Genomic DNA, 20,099 nt, shown 5'->3' with positions numbered 1-20,099 from the left:
CTGTGTTAGCTAATCTTGACCTTTCTAAACCATTTTATTTCTTCTGTGCAGCTTTGCCTTTCCTCTGATTAATCAAATGTGCTAACAGAGCAGCCTAACTGGATGGAGCAGGCACTCTACACGCTGAACACGATGTAGTTTGCACCTGCGTGCTTTCTTGCACCTCAAACTGTAGATGCCTGCCCGGTCTGGGAGTTCCTGTTGGTTGTGGCTCGCTCAGTCAGGCGTATCCCTCCATGTTTGTGCGTACTGCTTTTTATCAAACAGTCCCAGCACGCTCAGATGAATTATCAGATTATTAGCTCAAGATGAATTATCTTTGCTTGGAGGCACTGTCTGTCCTTTTTCCTCTGGCCAAAACTAATTTTATTTTCTTGCTCTTTCCCCAAGGCACCCTTTTATGTTGTTTTCCACATGTCCAAATTTAGTAGTATCACCAGGATGAACCTCCTTTTCTAGATCTTCCCAGTGAATGTTCAGTAAAACCAGGTGAAGCCAATGGGACAGTAGTTAGTTTCTATCTTTTCCTGGAGTCGTCTTAGTCAAAATGCTGTCCATTTGGCATGGCATGGCAGCGGGGATGATCCTGTGCTCTTCGTCCTCCAAGGGCTCAGAGGGTTTTCCATGTGTGCTTTTCCATATGCTTTCCTGAGCTGATTTAGCTGGTAGCTGCTGCTTCTTTCCCTCATTGGAAGATGACTGGACAACTGTTGCTCATGGACGGCTTGAGGGGGGGCAGGAGGGGAGCAATTTGACTAGAAAAGGTGGTAGCACCATGCTGTTGCCAGGTGGCATAGCCTAGGAGAAAAAGGCCTCATGGTTTGACTGCCTTTGTGTTTGGGTGAGATGAGGGAGAACGAGGCTCTTTTGAGCTGCACGTGGCTGAGGAGATAAGCCCGGTCTGTGCTCTGCCGTGCAGTACGGGGCTGGGGTCAGAGCGAGGGGGAAGAGTGTGGCCTGACTGCAATACAGGAGGTGGGGCAAATTCAGGAGAGGAAAATGCAGAGATTGGGAAAAGAGAAGAAGAGAAAGTGAACCTAACCAAAAGAAGGTGATAGCTTCTCTGCAGGAGAAGGTAGTGGGCAAGAAGCAGTAGCCAGGAGGAGTGTGTGGGAGGAGGGATTGGTGCTGTGCATGGAAGAGGATGGCACCACAGCTCAGCTAAGGCTTGTGACCCAGAGATAACTGGCAGCAGGTTAATCTGTAGTGCAGTGTGTGTGTCCTGCCGAGTGGCTGGACATGATAGAAAGCTTCCGTGTGTGCAAGGCTTGATCGCGCTCCCGCTGACTTCAAACAGGAAGTGACCACGTGAGGACAGTTCAATGCATGAAGAAGGGGTGATGCACGTGCTCTAGGCAACACTAGGATTGCAGTGTCCTGTCATGCAGGCACTCAAGCCTACGTTTTCCTCTCGTAAGACCCCAGCAGCTGCAAAGCCTACTAAATTCATCAGCCTCTTCCAGGGTCTGTGTTAGTCTGTTGACAGTTGACAAAGTCCTACGAGCGCTGAGGAACAGTGTCCTGGGTGACTTTCTAGTACATCTGTACTTGCCAGCCACTGAAACTAAAAAATGGGGCTTCATCTCAGCTCAATGGGAATATGGTGTTTTAGACAGGGCTTTGGTGGGAAGACAGTAGGTTAAAAATAATCCTTCCCCTCTGAAGCAGGGTTGGGGGGGAGAGGAAGGCTGGGTTTGCAGCGGAGGGGATTAGGGTCTGTATATTGCTGGGGAATGGGAGAGCTGTACTCGTTTTTTCTTGCTACTCTCCTTCAGTTGGGGAAGCAGTGTCTCTCTCCTAAATAAGCCAGCTGCAGTCTGTTTCTCTCTGAAAGCAGGCGAGAATGGGATTCCTGGAGCAGCTGTCTTTAGTTCTCCTGCTTTATCCTGAGTTAATAGTATCTGGGACATGCTGGTTGAGAAGGGTAAAACCGGGAGTTACTAATAGCATTGCTTTGCCTACTAAGTTTTGTGTGTCCGGAATTATCTGTGAGGGAGTACTCACTGTTGAGAAACTAGCCCTTCTTAAAAGGAGTGCAGGCTGGGCATCTCAAACTAGACTTGGTGTGATTCTTAAAGATCCCAGGATAGGAGATTTTCCCCCAAAGTCTTTATTTGAGACTATCATCTCCTCTTCTGTTGCTGGTCTGGAAGCAATCCATGCCAGAAGGGTGAAGCACTTCGACAGGGAGGCAGTGCCTGCGTGCAGGGTAAAGGAGCTGGTGCTGCAGATCCTCTAAGCCAGCCCTGGCCTCTTCATACACCATCACCCTCCCTGCCTCACTTCAGTGCTTCTGGGAGGCTGGAGGTGGATGTGTTGTGAGCCTTAGAGGAAGGCTGTGAATTTACCCCCATATAAAGTTCCACTGTGCTGGTACCCCACAGCCAGGCCAATTTTGAGGAAGACAGCCAGAAGCAAGCAGCCGTGGGACACTGGAGGACACTAATGCCATCCAAAGGCAGCAAGGAGGAGCCAGAGACTGGGTGCCAGGATGCGGGAGGTGTGGATGAGACCCAGTCAACCGAGCAGCTCAATGTGTCACGTCTACGCAGCTCTTCAGTGGAGATCCGTGAAAAGGGGTCTGAATTCCTGAAGGAAGAGCTGCATAAAGCACAAAAGGTAAGGCCCAGAGTTTGTGAGAACACCTGAGGATGCCGGCACAGATTTGAGCAGTGGGGGTTTTTCTAGAGGTGGTGCTGAGGGGAGCAGGGTCTGAATGTGGCTGTGCCGCAGTCTGGAGCAGGCAGAAGAGGAGAGAGATTGAGCTGAGGTGGCCATAAAGTGCTTTGGAGCAGAACATCAGTTGCTGGGTTGACCCAAAGCCTCTGGGCCAACATCCAAATTAGTCCTGGAAACCTGCTGCAGAAAGCAGCTTGAGGCAGGCTATGGAGCCTCCTTGCTAATGGCAAATGAGGAATTCCAGCCTGAAAAGCCTGCTACAACTTGTGGAGGGGTGCCTTTGGTGACACGGAGCATGGTACAGAGTTTAGGGACAGGAGTCTTGGGCCGGGGATCCATGCCGTGGTGGGGAGGAAAGGTTGTGATTGACTGGTGGGGGCCAGCAGGCATCAGCACTACTGGGGCCTGGCATGAGCTCACGCGTCCCTCTCCATTTCCACAACAGGAACTGAAGCTGAAGGACAAAGAATGTGAGAGATTGTCAAAAGTCAGAGAACAACTGGAGCAGGAACTAGAGGAGTTAACAGCTAGCCTATTTGAGGTACCACCCTCTTCCTTTTCCCATCATTTCTTAAGCTAAGCTTACATCCAACTCCTTTAAGACAGGCTTTCCCTGAACTTCTAGCCATCTCCTCCCACAGTTTCCTCCTTTCCCCTGTTGTTCTTTCCCACTTGGAGAAGCAGAGCTGGGTAATGCTGCAGGCAGAGCCTCAGAGCAGGGGCTTGTACCTGCTCCTGGGGAGCATTTGCATGCATTTCTCTCCCCTTCTAGGGGAGGCATAAAGAGCACAGTAGTTATGGTCTGTACATCTGGTAGCAAAAACAGATGTGGGGATGCCTGTAGCTGGAGCTAAGCATAGCTCCCTGTCCCTCTCCCGTGCCTGCTCTGTAGTCTGGGCAGCAGCTGCTGCGTAATAGAGATGATTCCCTGGCTTGTGTCAGCCCTTGCTTGGGGTGGGAACAAGCTGGATGTCCTCATATACTCTGCTCCAGTGAGTGTTCAGAAAGCCTGTTCTTTTTTTTTTTGGGTGGGTTTTTTTTTTTGTAATGTGATTCTTGCCAAGCTCTATCCTGGCAAAATCCCATTTACCAGCAGCTCTAATGTCTGGATCTGACTGGGCAGTGAGGAAAGCCAGAGCCCATCTGTACCTTTGAAACACAAGCTGGTGCTGAGTGTGAGGGCCAAGAGAGCATCCCCCTCCTGGAGATTTGGCTGCCTGGGCTCAGGGCAAACTTAGACATAATGTAGCTGAGGGCTGTCCCCTTCCTTTGGTGGCCTTGGACAGACTGCTTCCAGACAGCGCGGCGGGGAGGCCTCAGCTGGAGCTCACACCGCTCCCCTCTTCCTGTGGGAGATGCTTTTAAGCTAGCCTCTACCATTTGGCCCCCACCTGAGCTGCGGCTCCTCCTGTGTTGCGGCCATGCCCGGAGCAGCGAGGGCTGGCCGCTCCGCAAGGGAAGTGGGAACAAAGTGCAATAACAAGTCAGGCAAGAGCCGTGACCTCGCCGGTGAGGAGCCAGGACTGAATCAGGGTCTGTGCCACAGGCAGCAGTCAGGGTCAGAAAACAGTCCAGTGATCAACCAGCAATTCTGCAGTGACAACGCAGGCCTGAGGTCAAGTCAGGAAGCCAAGCTAGTGGGTCTGAGTCAAGGTCAGAGTCGCAGAGGTATTGGACTGGGCACAAGTTGCTACACAGCTGTGATGTAGCATAGGTGGGTGCTAATGGTAAAGCCTCAACTTTAAAGCAATTCCCAAGGGCAAGGAGGGGCAGGCCCTTGCTTCTAGCTTTCTTCACAGCAGTCCATATCAGTGAAAGAGATGACCTTGGACTCAGCCAGCTAAACTCTTTAATTTAGCCAACTACACTCCTAGGAGGGGGATGTACTCCAGGCTGTGGCACTGAGAGCCTTCTCTGAAAAATTCCGGGGGAAGGCTCTTCATAGCTGACAGAATAAAACCCTTGGATGTGGCAGTGATGCCTGTCCCCCTGCTTGCTTGCCCAGAGCATGCGATACGGCAGAGCTTTGCCCTGCCCTGGTGGCTTTATGAGTTGGGGCTGCAACAGGCAGACTAAAATTCTCTCTGGTCCAGGAAGCGCACAAGATGGTGAGAGAAGCAAACACTAAACAGGCGGCGTCAGAGAAACAGCTGAGGGAGGCACGGGGGAAGGTGAGAACTGCACTCTCTGTGATTTGATCTGTGCTAGGTTGGTGCCGTCCCTGCCCCAGCCTGGCCATGGTGCTGATTGTTGGCTGGAGGAGAGTAAAGTGCTTGCGGCTCGGTCTCTCTGAGATGCTGCATTTGCTCTCTTCCTTCTCCAGCAGACACTGAGTGAGGGGGGGAAAAGGCATCCTTGCAGTCTGCTGCTGATTCAGCTCCGCTTTCAGAAATGGATGCCAGGGGAACCACAGAGAAGCGATACGCTGTTTAATTGCCACAGCTGTGGGGATGGATGGGGCAGGGAGCTGGGGAGTTGGAATTTCCTGACAAGGCTGCATCACAGGGCTGCTGAACTGGTTCCTTCTTGAGGAGAGAGAAATTTCTTCTGGGTTATTGGGTCTAAAAAGAGCCTAGGGCAAAATGCGCTCAGACTGAGGAGCAGAGGGATGGGTTCCCGAATAGCTGCTGTTTAGCCCTGTTCAGAATTTTGGGGGATGGTGGACATTTGGGAGAATGGGGAGAAGGCTTCATGACTGGGCTTGTAGCTGGTTCCCTGTGGCTTTAGTGTTTGGTGGGGTGCAGCAAGCAGGTCCTGAAGGTGCTGTTGACTCTTGCCTTGTCTCCTCAGATTGACATGCTGCAGGCAGAGGTAACAGCTCTGAAGACGCTGGTGATCACATCCACACCTTCCTCTCCGAACCGGGAGCTGCACCCTCAGCTCCAGAGCCCTTCTAAAGCTGTCTTCAGGAAGGGCCATGGGCGAAACAAAAGCACCAGCAGCGCAATGGTCTCAGCTGCCAGCCAGAATGTGACTCCAGAGCCAGTCAGTCATGAGTGCAAAGAGGTGGGTGAGGGCCATTCACTGCATCGGCCTTGGAGCCACTGCTGTCACTGGCTCGGGGAGATGTGCGGCTTCTGACTTGGGCTTTCTGGAGAGCTCTGTGGTTTCAGTGTTGGGAGAAGCTGTTTGTGCAGTAATGTGGCTTGTTCCCTAAATTTGTGCTGAGGCAGGCTCTGGAGGGTTTCCATTTGTGGAGATTTCCTCTTCTGGGAAGGAGATTGAAGGCTGTGTCAGGACAACTGCTAGAGGAAGCAGTTGAGGGATCCCTGGAGGGCATGAACAGATCCAGGAGTTACCAGTGCTGAGAGTGGATATGTCAGGAGCTGCTGAGCAGAAGCCAGTTGTTTGCTGCATCTTGGCAGTTGAGTCCACTGCCTGTTCTGGCGTGATTTGCTGCTTGCTCTTCTCTCTACCTAGTTTGGCTTGGATGCCAGGACACCTCCATCAGCTTGTAGTCTCTGTCACTTGTTCTGTGTTCTTGGGCATGTCACTTCCTCTTCTTTGTAGAGCATATATTTAATTAATTATATTTAATTCCTTCCTCACTGGAAGGAACCGGGCAGAGAAGCAGACAAAGCATTTGTGAATATCTTTCAAACAAACCCTGTTTAATTCCCTTTGGTGATCTTTTGATAGTCCCCCACCTGCTGTGACCATGGGTGTAAGTAACGCTTCTTCCTGCTAGCAGGACCTTTCCGTCTGGGAACTTTCCACTAGACAGATGTGTACACAGCTGTCCTGGGGAGCAAAAAGGAGGCAGCTTATGGCACTTTGTCAGGAAGAATGAGAATGTGGTGGGGGAATATGTCTCCCTAGTGATTTTTTTGGGGAGCTGTGGCCTCTGTCATGAAGAATTGTTGAGGGAACACAAGGGCACCTGGTCACGTGGCTTGTGTGAGAACGTATGCAGAAGAGCCACTTGTGAAATTAATGCTCTCACCAAACAGGACTGTGTGGGCAACACTGGTAACGTCTGCTTTTGGCAGTGGATTCAATGAATGAGCCTTGTCAGCTTCTGCGCAGTGCTCTTGTTGCTAGAGTTTGGATGAAATGCTTCAGGCGACATTGGCTATAGCCATTGTCCTGAGGCAGCGACAGCAACGAGAGATGGAGATCTTTAACTCCGTTCACAGGCAGAGAGGAACAAAGGCTACGTCAGAAAGGAAGCCAAAGGGAAAAATCAGTTCAGTAACTGTGAAGGCCTGATGCACTGGTTTCTCTTGGTCAAACAGGGAACCGTCCAGATACGCTGGAAGTTGGAATCAAATGCAGTCAGCTAGAAGCTGCTTTGAGGGCCAGGAAGAAAAAGGTTTTAATATTGTTAAGGTCCTGTGACCTATCCCAATGCTAACCATTCCTCCAGTCAGAATAAAGGAGCTCCAAACTGGGAGCTTAGTTCGGTGAACCACTGACTACCCTGTAGAAATTGCTCTCTGCCTACAGTAAGCAGAGGTAATTTTTGCTTACTGGGTAGTTCATTTTGCTGTTCTTGGCTCAGTCTCAGCAAACCTTGTGTTGATGATCTTTAGAGAAATGCTAGCTCTTGTGGCTTGCTTGTTAAAGATTGGGACCTGTCATTTCTTTGTGTAGGTAACTTCCACATGGTGCAGATATCCTGGGGCTTAAAATCCCAGGGCTACAGCTTCCAAAGCGACTAAGAATTTTATGTATCCAGGGTGGGGTGGCTTTTTGTTAACTTGTTAATTTCCATCTCTCAAATCCCTTGGTGGCCGATGTGAGAGGTGATAAAGGGAACCTGGCATTCAGAGCGTTGGTGCTTGGTGCTCTGTGGAAAAAACGTGCCTCATCTTAAATTGAGCCTAAAAATGACGGAATTTCTGTTCCCTTTTTGCACCTCAAGCTGAAGTCCAAAGATGTGGCTTGTGGCCCCGTGATGTCTTGAACAGCACGCTTAGTTCCCTGGAAGGGAGGGCTTGAGCCTTTCTTTATCTTCTGTTTTGTGTCCTGTTTTTTACCTCCCTTTCTTGCTTGTCTCTCTAAACCTTTTCCTTCACTGTCTGTCTCTTCCTCTGCCCTCAAAGTCGGGGTTACCTGCTCTCCTCTCTCTGCTCCTTTGTATCATCCCCGGGAAGGCTATCCACATCACCTATGAGCCAGGCTGGCAGGCCTTGGGGGCAGATGCTTCCTCACCCTTGCGGCAGGTAACCTTTCTGGACAGCATTGGGGAGGGGTGGGACCCATCTGCCTCTCGCGCTTCCAGCCTTTCAGTTCTAGCTTCCTTTTGTGCTAACCTCCTTTTTTTGTTTGGTTTGGTTTGGTTTTGTGTTTTTCTCAATTTGTTTTTCCATCTTGTGGCTCTGAAGCTGTCTCCTGCTACCAGGTGAGCAGTCTCCATAGCATAGAGCGAGTGTGCTAGAACCCAGACCTATTTCAGCTTTGTTCACTTATGTCCTTTGTGTTGCTCAGCAGGGTTTCTTTAGTTTTGTTTTTCCTTTCAGCAGCTTTAACAGGATTTGCTGGCCTTTTAAGGAGATGACTTGTCAGTCAGGTTGGTGGTTCCACTGATGATCCATCTGGGGTTTAAATGTCAGGTCCCAGAGAGTCTTCAGGACTGAAGTATTTTCAGCCAGACAGGGATGGAGGGAGCAACCTTGCTGCTGGCTCAGGGGATGGGAGCAAGCTCTGTCCTGGGTCCCTTTCTGCTGAGCAGTGATAATGCTTGTGGGCCCACCTGTAAAAGGCAATGAGCAGACATTAGAATGGGGAAAGTTTTTCCTACGGTTTGAGTTCTCTTTGAGAGACCTCCTTTCCTACAGGCTCTGCAAGCCTGTGTGGCTGCCCAGTGTTGCCATTACTTCTGCGACTCCCCAAACACCAGAGTTCTGGGCTTGGAGTGGTCTTTAAAGGGCTGGCATACCCTGTGAGCTCATACTTGGCTCACTGAATGTAGTCCTGTTGATGGCTGTTTATTAATAGCTTTTTCCAATTCATCCTTTTCTGTAGCGTTTCTTTCCGTACAGAGGGTTCTGCCTCCTGTGTCCTGGGTGCCGTTGCCATTGTGCTTTGCCATTCAGCTGCTCTTGTCATTCCTGCCGTGGGCTGAGTGGGCGGTTGGTCTGTTCGGTGGTTGTGTGGTGGCTTTCCTGCAGCAGAGGTGCTGCCCTGGCCTGGAGGAAGATGGGATAGAGAGCTCCAGGTTTCTGGCAGAATAAGCCCAGTATGGCTGTGTCAGTCTGGCACAGAACTGCTGATGGGTGAGAGATGAAAGATCCTTGGAGCAAGCCAGCTTCCCTCAGACGCTTCTGTGATGTCTGACCCTTTCTAGATGCCAAAGCAGATGTTTCATAGTTAGGTTACCTGCATAGTAACAGATACCTTCTGATACGGTATCTCTCTCTCCACCCACCCTCCCTCTTCTGGCTCCTCTTGGACACTTGCTGCAGGTCGACTCCATTTTATTTGCTGAGTTCCAAGCCTGGAAGGAATCTCCAACTTTGGATAAATCCTGCTCCTTCCTAGACAGAATTTATCGAGAAGATGTAGGACCTTGTCTGGACTTCACTAAGCAGGAGGTGAGTGCTGGAAAAGGAGGACAAAAAATGTGCAGTCCGGCAGCACCAAAGTCGGACCTTTATGGAGATGACCTTTGTGCATTCATATCTGAACTCATTTCTCTTTGCCGCAGCTGTCGGAGCTGGTGCGAGTGGCTGTGGAGCAGAATACACTCACCATTGAGCCGGTTGCTTCCCAGACACTGCCTGTGGTGAAGGTGTCAGCAGAAGAGTGCGGTGGGCCAAAGTAAGGAACCGTGCTTGTGCTCTCTTGTCCTCTCCTTGCTACGGGTCTTTTTGTACCATCTAGTGGAGTTTGGCCAGGCCTTGCTCAGCCAGTTGAGTTGAACAGTTCAAAGGGCTCAGCTGAGTGTTCTCCGAGCCTATGACCAGGGGTAGTTCAGCTCAGCTCTTTATGTGAGAAGGGGAATTAGCTCAGCTCAGCTGATGTACTGTAGTTGACCGTTCTGGGGGATAACCTGGGGATGTGTTAGTATCCTTGGCTTGGGAGAGGTTTGTTTTTCTTTTTTTTCTTAATGTAGCAACTTGTTTAATGTTCTCTGAAGGTGTGTTTGTGCATAACCTAGGGTGAAAGGATTAAGTCAGAGCTGCATAATCTCATGTTCTTGTGTCTTGTGAGGTTTGAGCTTGCCTTGCTCTCCTGACCTTGCTGGTACACCAGCTGGGTTTGAGCCTAGGTCAGAAGAGATCTCCTCTCACTGCTTATCGTCTTCCCCACCTGATGCTGTCACCTTGCCATCAGAATTGGGGCTATGGCTGCGCCAGAACTTGCGTGACTGTGTCTGATGTGAAAGACAACTTGAGATCGCCTCAAAGAAGAGGAGCACTAGCAGGAGTGACATGATAATCCGGCTGAAGATAGGGGATTTTATTCAGCTACTGAATTTAAGTTCAGTCAGGGCTCTCTTTGTCCTTCCCTCCCTTACCTTCAAGCAGAGCACCTTCTGAGCGAAGGTGTTCCTGTGACAGTAACTGCTGCTCACCTGCAGGTTTCCTACCACTCTCTTCTGCGTTTTCTGTCATCTCTAGGTAAATTGTTCCATGAGTATGTGTCAGGCCTGTTCCAAGAACAACCCATCCTGTGTTTATCCTTATCGGTTTCCTTTTGATTTTTTTTTTCATGTCTTCACAGTGGGTTCCGGTCACAAATTGTAACGTAAGTGAAGTATTTGTTTTTTAGTTGGTGATCAAAGATCTCTAATCCATTAACAAGTTACTAACTTAGTGCAATTTAGCAGCTTTGAGGCTAGAGCTGAACTAAGCTAACTTTTTAACTCTGTTTAATTTCCACCCAGACAGGATGGTAAGGAATCTTGCTATTGGCAATAAAAGACCCAAAAGGAATTTGTTCCCCTTTGTTTCCCAGATGCAAAACACTGATTTTTATGGCAACTTTGGACATGCTGCGGACCAGAAAGGAGAAAGCTGGGGTCCGTGCCCAAGCTGGGATCTACCAGACCTAATTGTACAGTACTGTACAGACCCCAGTGCAACAGTTTGAGGAGTGTAGACAGGCAGGGACTGAGCTGGCCACTATGTGACATTGCCTATATAGCATCAGAGCAAAATGCTGGCCAGGAGGTGCTGAGGACAACTGGCTTTCATGATGGCACGCCCAGTAAAGTGCCGTGAGGTATGTAGAGTGCTGAAGGGCAGGAGTCCAAATGCTGTGGTTTAGGTTACTTCTAGCTACCGTTGTGGTAGCTGGGGTTACACCAGTGGTATCAACCAAGCCAAGAGTGACCAGCAGGAGTCTTTTTTTCCAGTACGCTGCAATGCTCGAATTTAGGACCTCTTAAAGGTATCAGTCATCCTGCACCTTCTGAGGATTTGATCTCCGTAAGTTGTGTTAATATTTGAGCAATGATTACTTCTCGTTGCATCTGGACACTTACAGCCCATGCTTCCACTCTTAGCTAATAATCGCCTTGTTAGCAGTGGAAAGCAATGGAATGCTCACAAGCTCTCTGAAACATCAGCTCCTGCGTGTTGTCATCTTCCATGGCCCACAGAGCAATTTTTTTTGCAGTTGGGGAGTGATGTTCCTCTTCCCACCATGCAGGCACTAGGTCTCCGGGGAACGTGGTGGTGACTATGCAGCAGAAAATTCTGCTTTACTGCTTTAAGTGGTGATGAAGGAAGGGCAACTGGCTGGTGCTGGGAACCATTCGTCTTGCAAATAACAGAAGGAAATGGCAAGAAAATACAGGCATGCTGCACCCTTGCTGATTACGTCTTTTGGTGGTCTCCTTGGGAGCTGAGCTGTCTTGAAAAGACTATTTTCTTCACTCGGTCTGAAATCGTACAATTATGAAGCCAAGCTTCTTCCCTGTCTGCACAAGAAGGGATTGGCTTGTTCTTAGGAACTGCAAGCCTTATCCAAAGCCCCCTGAAGTCAGTACAAAGTCACGCCATGTGGCTTCAACTAGAGTAGCTTCGAATCAGGCCCAAATTAATTAATAGGAGCCTAGCATAAAGGCTGCAGTGTGGCTTGTTTCGAGTTCTCAGCATAAGCAAATTCTGTTCAAATGCTGGATTTACCTGTTTTGAGACCAGGTTTGGTCCCCAGCCAGCACGTTTGCATCCCATCAGGAAAACCGATACACCTGAGCAGAACTCCTTCAGCAAAAGCCTTGCCTGGAACATGGAGGAGATGTGCAGAGACCAGATGACATATGTTATACTCTGCTCCAGCCTCACCTCTTCAATATTTCCTGTGGTTTTGTCTTGGGCTGTCTGCCAGGGAAGGGGTACAACCTTGGTTTGCTTGGGCATGGAATAATTCACGCTTCCTGATATTTAACCTAAGGTCTTCTAAACTTGCCATTTTTGGAATCTTTCAAGGAGCAAAAGGCTCATATCAGCCAAGGTTTTTTCTTTTTCACGCTGAACGGACACAGCGTCTGGCTTCTGAGCTCCCATTTCCGTTTCTTGGGGATAGTCTTGAGGTTGTTGAATTGCTGTGCTCTGCCGTGCCACTAGATTGCTGAAGGCTGAAGTGTTTTTCCTTTGTCTGCAGGAAATGTGCTCTGAGTGGCCTCCCCAGGACCTGCAAGCACCGCATCATGCTGGGGGATTCTGGGAATTACTACTATATTTCACCATCCTGCAGGGCCAGGGTGAGTATTCCACCTTCCCAGGGTGCCTTGACCCCCCAAAATTGTTCCAAACCCTGAGATGGAGACGCTCTTGGGTCAGCCCTCAAACTGACAGAGAGCTGTGGGGCTTGAGTTTGTTCCTGAAGTTGAGGTGGCTCTTGGTCGATGAGTGGGGTGCAGGTCTCCAGCCCTACCTCATGCTCCGGTGCTCTGCCTCATGTTCCTTCAGGCAACCTGTCTTCAGTGTGTTCACTTTCCATGGTGTGATTCAGTACAGGGCTTTGATTGTTTTGCTTTATTATTATTTTTTAATTCTCCTTTGTAGAACACAGTAATTTTCTGCTCTTTAAATGCTGGCTTTTGTTACTGTTCCAATACAGATCAGTGACTCAAACGGTTATGAGAACAAGCTGTCCTTTCTTTGGAGGGAAGGGAGAAGGTGAATGATTTGTTAATGTTGCTGTTGGGGCTCTGATTCAATGGAGCATTTTAGAAGTTTATTCTTTCCTGAGTTGCACATCAGAAGAGCTGATCCCGCAACATGTGACTATTTCTGAGACAAAAATTTGGTTTTGTGCATGGACTTATGTTGACTAATTTTTGTCACTTGCACCAAAGTTCTCTAACGTGCACAAGCTGCACACGCACACTTTCTGCGCAAACCTTTAACTGAAGATTTTCATTCAGTTGGAGAACAGTGCTCTTTGAAGGAAGATTGTAGACTTTGCTGCCACATTAAGTAGTGATTACTTATGTCTCAAATCTGCAGTAGATTGGAGTTCTTCCACAGTGTGTCTCATGGATAGTGTGATATCTTGGGATGGGATTGCAGATGCCCAGAATTTTGATATTTTTTTTTTTAACCAGTTTTCTTCCTATCTCTTTCCATCTCGTGGTATGTGGTACTATTTTGTAGGTGCTGAACACTAACAGGTCTCCTGCTGGGTGCTGTGCAAGCCTATTGACAGGCAAAGCAGTTCTGTAGCTGACTCCTTTTTTTTTTTCCTTTTTTTCCTCTCTCCCTCAGATCACAGCGGTGTGCAACTTTTTCACATACATTCGCTATATCCAGCAGGGCTTGGTGAGGCAGGATGGTAAGAGGGGATAGTAGCTGGCTGTGGTGGGGCTGCCTTCTGTGGGCCATTGGGAGGAATTAAGAGGTCCTATTTAGCGTGACAGGAGCGGGGCCAGCTTGGGGTACCCTGAACTCCCTGTGTCTTTGAGAACAGTTAAATGACAAAAGAAAGGCATGAGCGGGAGGAATAGATGCGCCTATTCCTTGCTTATCGACTTGTTGGGAGCTTTGCCCTGGGGTGGAGCTGGTAAGGGGTGATGTGATGGGCCTGTCCTGCTGGACCCTCCAGCATGTCTGCTTCCCTCACTTTGGGGATGAGCCTGGCTGGGCTGCGCTGAGAGCACAGCATAACATGAGGTGATGTCCAGCTGTGCCTTGCTTACTGATTTTTGGTGGTTTTTTTCCTTCTCTTCCCCACACCCATTTTGCTTTGCAGTGGAGCTGATGTACTGGGAGGTCATGCGGCTCCGGAGGGAGATGTCTCTGGCCAAACTTGGGTTTTATCCCAGTGAGATGTAAGCAGAGCATGGAAGGAAACTGCTCCTGTATGAACGGCTTGTCAAACGTAGTCTGCCAAACGGATGAATGCAGTGCCTCTCCTGCAATGGGCCTTACTCCCTCCGCACCCTCCCTCCGCCTGAAGCTGATCAAGGAGCAAGAAGCACAAGTTCCACCTTCAGCTGTCCCACTTCTCCAACTGTGACTGGAATGCAGCTGTCAAGCTACCCCCTCAGAGCTGGGCTGGCCCTGGCTGCTCTGGGGTGGCCGTCTACAGACTGTCCTCTTTGGAGTCTCCTGTATGCAGTGTATATCCATTTTTTTTTTAAACTTTTGTTTTTATATGCAGTCTGCTTTGGCATAGTCTGAGGCCAGCCCTGTGCAAGGGAAGTCCTGGACCTTCTTTGTAAGCAAATCTTTCAGGACAGATGCTGGCTGTCTGTCCATCTGTTCCACTCGTTCTTTGGGGTGGAGGGTGCTGTGTCCAGCCATACACCTAGGTCCTGCTGACCACTTACTCCCCTAACGGCCCTGTAAATGCCAGCAGCACACAATAATCTTATGGAGAGCCATGAACAGCCTGTTTCCAAGTACTTCCCTGCTCCTTTTAAAGGAGCCTGCAAGAGAAGCTTTCTGCCAACTGAGTCACAAAGGGGGATTTATGTTTGTGCTCGCGATTTGGCACTGGGTAATCCAGGCTGGGGGAACAGCCGGAGCAGAGGCCAGAGGTGTGCACCTGGGGCCTTGGAGAAGAAAGCGAGCAGGGAAATTGCGTAACTCACCGCTGGCTGCAGCTTGGCTGCAGTCTGCAGGATGTTTTCTCCTGGTCTAGAGAATCTGCTGCAGTTGTCACAGGCAGATGCGGACCTTCACAGGTGGTGCCCTGTGACAATCCTTGGTGCAGAAGTCCCCCATGGTGCTCTTAGATGCAAACCTCGCCCTCAGACAGGTGCCTTAGAGCTGTTCCTGCTCTCAGGGTAGTTTTGGGCAGTACTGGCCCCACTGTTTAGATTGAAACCATGGTCCCAGGCTGGGTTCTTTATGTCTCCAGAAGGAGCATGCCCAGGCTGGCTACAGTCCTGAGGCCTGGAAATTTCCTCCCCAGTATTGCATCAGACCTAGAGATGCATGTCCACTGGGAAACCCGGCTTCTTCTGGGCTGCCATGCCCGGTGAGGAGATTTGAGACGTCTTTGTGTGCCCATGAGGGATGTGGCTGCAGTTCCTGTATGCCTCAAATGTGCTTGGGAAGGATGTCACTAAAGCTGTTCTAAAGCGTAGGTCCTTTATAGCTTGAGCTCAGGCCCAGGATTGTCTGTACAGAACTGTATTAAAGCCATGACAGTGTTTTGTAGCCAATTTAGCCTTTTTTTCAGTGACTCTGGAATCAGCTCAGCCGCCAGCCACCCTGGGGGTTTCATCTCACATGGCATTTCTGCACTCTTCACTGGCATGTCACCCTGTCCCTCTGCCATCATCATAACTCCCATCTTAGCAAGTTGGTGCCCAGAACCGGATCACCATCCTCAGCTCCATTAAGTTTCATCCTCTCCTGAGAGACGCTACAGTAGGAACTCTGTATCTTCAGTGGAAGAAAACTAACTGAGCTGCTGTGGTTTTGTCCAGGGGAGGGAGGAATAGACAGGGAAGGTGAAAGTTTTTGTTTGGAACCTAATACAAGGACAGCTTCACAGCAGATCTGAGATGGCCTTCCTGTAGAAGACCCCCGTGGGCACAAGCTTTCCTGTCACTGAGCACACTCGCAGTATGCTGCTGAGTTGCTCCTCAGGGGACTCCTTTCCTTATAGCTATAATGGCATATGGTATTGTTTGCCAAGGTGTAGTAGCTATGTGAAACTTGAGCCGCCATCCCCAGAGCTGGGAGAACACGTTCCTGACCATACCTACTAGCTTTGAATGCACCTCCTTCAGCTCAGAAAGGACTGACCTCCGAGTTGTTAACACCCCAGTTCTGCTTTTGCTTCCCACAGCTGAGTGCCCCAACTCCTGCTGCTCACCCTAGCTAGGTGAGTGTGTATATCTGCTACTCTTCACCAAAGGAGTATGTTTCAAATGTGGAGTAAAAGCCTGGAAAATACATTTTTGGATAAGAGTCTGGCTGGTCTTGAGCTAGTGATAAACTTGCATCTCTTTTGGTGGTGTCTGCAATTTGACATCAGCTCTTCTAGAGGAGAAAACAGAAATGTCTTTTCCCAGCTGCAGATTTCAGCTCAGGTAAATTCCATCCCTGGCAGTTTCTCCTTGTATCTGTTCTCCCTGACCTTTTGATCTCTACATGTCATCCTGTGCCATTAGCTGCTACATTGCACAACAGACGTGGCTGCATCGCAGCGCTGGGAATGAGATGATCTCTCTATGTAGGAGACGTTTTGGTTTGTGGGATTTTTTTTTTTCCCCCAGTGTCACTTTGTAAAGCACTTTGAGATGAAAGGAATTAGAGAAATGCATTGTATAAGGTTGTCTTACATTTAAAACAAAACAGAGAGAACAATTTGTAAATTAATATGAAGTCACTCTGTTAACAGCAGGATGGTTGCACCCTGCTCTTTAATAAAGGAAAATAAACATTTACTATTAACCTCTTTAAAGGTCTGGTTGCAGTTCTAGGGTTGGGTTCGTTGGGGCGTGTGTGCTCGGTAGCCAAGAGAAAAATCAAGTTTAGCTGGCCTTGTGCTCTCTGCTTCTCTTGCTGCTGTGTCCCCTAAGGGACTGGGGTTTTAATGCTTTTCTTCATCAGCCTGCCCCTCCTGTAGCTGGCTGTTCCCTGACTTCACCAGGCGACTAAGTGACAGTGTTTTGGTAGCAAACAGAGTTTTATCACAGGTATTTCTTGTGACAAGGCAGGCCTGTGTGGTTCTTGCTGAGCCAGGCTGAGGTCTCCTCCAGCTCAGCTGTGGTCTGGGTCAGTTTACTGGCTTGAAGTGTTCCGTGGGATATGCTGGCTGTCCCAAGGGCTGGTTAATTCAAGGATCTTCTTCCTTCTTCCCTTGCAGGACTGAGCAGTCTCCTGCTTTTCCTGTCACCAGGTGGAGGCAGAACTGCGGTGGGAACCTTTCAGAAGCTGCCATTACCAGTGGTCCCTTAGTGGTGTAGAGTGAATGTTTCTCTTCTCTGGAGACTTTTGGATCATGGACTTCTTTGGCAGGTCTTCCCTTGGCTCCACGAGGGCCTGGGGCTTTGGATACAAAGGCAGGAGCTGGCAAGCATGAATTGTAGGACCACCGGGGACCGAACTTGCTCCTGCTGTTCGGGTAATTCACCCTGCTTTTAGCTGCAACTTGATTTGAAAAAGGCTGCCTTTTTTTATCAAAAGGCAAATCCAGCTCCTGCAGGCCCTTTCTTGTTCTTCATAGGAGAAGGGGGACTGTGGCTGGGTTCCTCTCCATGCCACAGCAGAGGCAAGCACAAGTGGGAGATGCCAGCTGGTTGTGGGCGCAGCGTGTGCCTGCCCTGAGCAGCTCTCGGACTCTTCAGGTTGGGAAGTTGGGTCACTCGGGCTTCGCTAAAATCATTTGCTCTCCTCCTGCGTTTAGCTGTGGACATTAACATGGAAGATCCCTGGTCATGGCAGTGGAGGGGAAAAAGCAAAACATCAAAGGCCTTTGGGAAATGAAACGGAGGTACAGCCAGAGCAGAAAACAGCGTTAGACCTCCCAGGTTCTGGGACCTGGGGCTGCTCTTTGCAGTAAAGGTAAACTTGCATGAGGATGAGTAAGAGAAAGACTGGCCCCAGGGCACCTTGTGTCTCTGGGTGAGGCAGGGTGAGTGCGCAGTGCTGAGGTTCTTCTCCCCAGCGTGGGGCAACGAACCACTGAACCCCCGTGGGTTTCCTCTGGATTTGTGCTTGATGCAAGGGTGGTCAGGCCTTCGCCATTTGTCCTGTTTGCGTGCAACCCCGAGACCCAGTCACTGGTGCTTGCTATGACAGTGTGACAGAAACATACCATGACCTTCTCCACGCCGTGTTTAAAGCCAGGAACTGTGGTCCTGTGTCCTCCCTACGCAGAGTGCCCTGAGACACTCTTAGCCGGGCCCCTACATCTCCCTGTCCTCCCTTCCCATTCCTGTGTAAATGTGGGCATTGCCTTCCTCTGGTGGGATGCTGCTGCTCTCAGATTTCCCTGTTCAGGTAGCGAGGGTGCGTAAGATTTTTCCCAGCTGGATTCGCACTTACTGGCATCTGACATCGTGGGAGGGAGAGGAGGGCGCTGGAGGCAGCTCGGTTTCGACAAGCGCCCAGAGGAAGGGGCTGCCACCTCTGGGGTGTGGAGAACCCCAACAGATAGCAGCGATGCTTACCCAAAGGTCCTATGCCTTTTTCTACAATGATATTACCATTTTTCAAATGGTGTTACTATTTTATAGGACAAGTCATCTGGGCGTGAAGAAAGAAACCAACCAGCTATCGGAAAGCGGGAACAGAGGTGGTGGTGTCTGCCCGTCCTGCTTGTGCCCTCAGTGCCGGTGCTGGAGTAGAGCAGGGCTGTGAGCGGAGGGGAGAGCCAGAATAAATTCCCCTGGATGGATGGGGGCTTCAAGGAGGAGATGTCAGGCAGCCACGAGGGCCAACAGCAGATACGATGGAGGAATTGGAAGGGCTGTCCTCCTGCCAAACTCAAAGCTGTGTCTGTATATCCCTTCCCTGGTGGGTCTGGCCTGGGCTGTTGTCTGTGCTCAGATGACTGTAAAGTTGCTTTGTGCTTTTCAGCTCCTCACCTGTCCTCAGTTTAGCAGCTAAATTTTGAATTGAGAGCTGTCTCCAGAGTGGGATATCAATTTTAGGTGTTTTTTTTTTTTTTTAAGGATCCTACAAAGTCTGTATTAAAAAGTAATACAAGACTCTTCATTCTTTGCACGGGAGGGTAGCCTCTCTTTTTCTCCGGAGGTTTGGTCCTACCTGTGCAGCGTGGTCAGGCAGCCAGCAGAGGGCACAGGCAGACCAGGCAGGGACTGTCCTCCTCCGCTGCCCACCCTGCGAGAACGGAGCATCTCCAGGGTCCTACCTCGCTTCTGCTCCTGCCTCTGTGAAGCCACCACACCTGGCTGACCTGTCTTCTGCAGGTGTATTTCTGCTGCCTTCCTCCACCGCTGGCAACGGGAATTGGTGTTAGATGGGTGCTCTTCTCCTCAGGCAACTGGAGAGTAACTCTGTGATGTGGAAAGGAAGGATTTGGATTTCTTTTAAGGGGTTCTTGGTTAAGCCTGAGGAACGTTGCAAAGCCGTGAGGATGGCCAGGTGAGAGGCTGTGAATGTTCTGCTACGTCTGGGTCTTTAGGTGTAATGTCCTCGCTAAAGTCAGCAGGGATTGCTGTTCAGAAACTTTCCTGTGGCTGGGAGCTGAACCATGAGGTTGGCTCCTTCTGTGGTCTGAGAAGACATCAGCCCTGTCTCTTATCCCCACCTGCCCACCTCTTCCACCAGAGCTTTTCTGCTGTTTTCCCTCTCAGAAATGAACTGTGGTCCAGTTGCCGGACCTTCTCCATGTCCTTTGAACAGAGTCTCTGGGTCCTTTTGTACATGCTGCTGTGTGAATAGCGTTTCTCCTTGCGCCCATTTGCCCCGCAGCGTAGGGCCTGCTAGCCTGGCCTGGGTCAAAAAAGAGCTTCAAAGGGATGGTAGCTCAAACATCTGCCTTTGTAGATGTGTTTGACTTGCTTGAAGGACAATGAGCAAAACCATCGGAGAGGATTTTGTTTCCCTTCCTCTCTTTCTCCTAAATCCTTTTTCCCTGCCATAAAGCATAAAGGTGGTTTTATATCACGTCTGGAGTTCCGCGTCCATAAGTCAGCCTTTGTGCAATTCCCCTTGCGTTCTCGTGCTCTGTAAGCAGAAAAGCGTGTGTGACCTCGATCTCTTCTTGGAGCTGACGAGGGAAAGGGCAAGAGGGAGCGGGCTGCCTATGTGCCCTGGAGGTGCCCTGGTAACTGTAGGACCAGAGAAGGGTGTGCTGTGAAGGACAGTGGTCCTCGGTCGTCCCTGCGACAATTCATGCAGAGGAGCTTGGCCAACTTGAGTAATGTTGTTCTGCAATAGTACTATAGGTATATATATATGATGATATATATGATGGTGATGTTATATATACTATAGGTATATAGATGCACCAGGATTTTTTTGTTTGCTTCAGGTGCAGACAAGGAGAAGGGAGGAGGTAAGCAGATGGCCTCAGAAGCTATTTCAAAGCTTTCATGA

General features: G+C 49.7%; 1 protein-coding gene across 19 annotated transcripts in view; it reads left to right on the top strand.

Annotated features, from left to right (window-relative positions):
* Nucleotides 1-19,400, top strand: part of RAB3IL1 (RAB3A interacting protein like 1) — a 32,731-nt gene extending 13,331 nt beyond the window's left edge. For 7 of the 19 annotated variants that reach the window (XR_012675792.1, XR_012675790.1, XR_012675800.1 and 4 more), the window contains 13 exons: nt 2,385-2,619; nt 3,125-3,220; nt 4,773-4,850; nt 5,470-5,685; nt 9,087-9,215; nt 9,329-9,441; nt 10,348-10,371; nt 12,235-12,334; nt 13,341-13,407; nt 13,825-14,185; nt 16,900-17,157; nt 17,440-17,597; nt 18,272-19,400. Coding sequence is in view for 4 of the 19 variants with exons in the window: in XM_075163427.1 (XP_075019528.1) it covers nt 2,385-2,619; nt 3,125-3,220; nt 4,773-4,850; nt 5,470-5,685; nt 9,087-9,215; nt 9,329-9,441; nt 10,348-10,371; nt 12,235-12,334; nt 13,341-13,407; nt 13,825-13,907 (1,141 nt within the window). In the remaining 15 variants the exon portion in view is untranslated. Of the gene's footprint in view, nt 1-297; nt 490-2,384; nt 2,620-3,124; nt 3,221-4,772; nt 4,851-5,469; nt 5,686-9,086; nt 9,216-9,328; nt 9,442-10,347; nt 10,372-12,234; nt 12,335-13,340; nt 13,408-13,824; nt 16,495-16,899; nt 17,158-17,439; nt 17,598-18,271 lie in introns of those variants that run through there. The other 12 variants (XR_012675791.1, XR_012675793.1, XM_075163426.1 and 9 more) reach the window with 10 other exon arrangements.
* The last annotated feature ends 699 nt before the right edge of the window (nt 19,401-20,099 follow it).

The sequence above is a fragment of the Calonectris borealis genome, chromosome 14 (assembly GCF_964195595.1).
Source record: "Calonectris borealis chromosome 14, bCalBor7.hap1.2, whole genome shotgun sequence".
Classification (NCBI taxonomy): Eukaryota; Metazoa; Chordata; class Aves; order Procellariiformes; family Procellariidae; genus Calonectris; species Calonectris borealis.
Note: the sequence above shows the minus strand (reverse complement) of the source record. Positions and strands in the feature narration are given on the sequence as shown.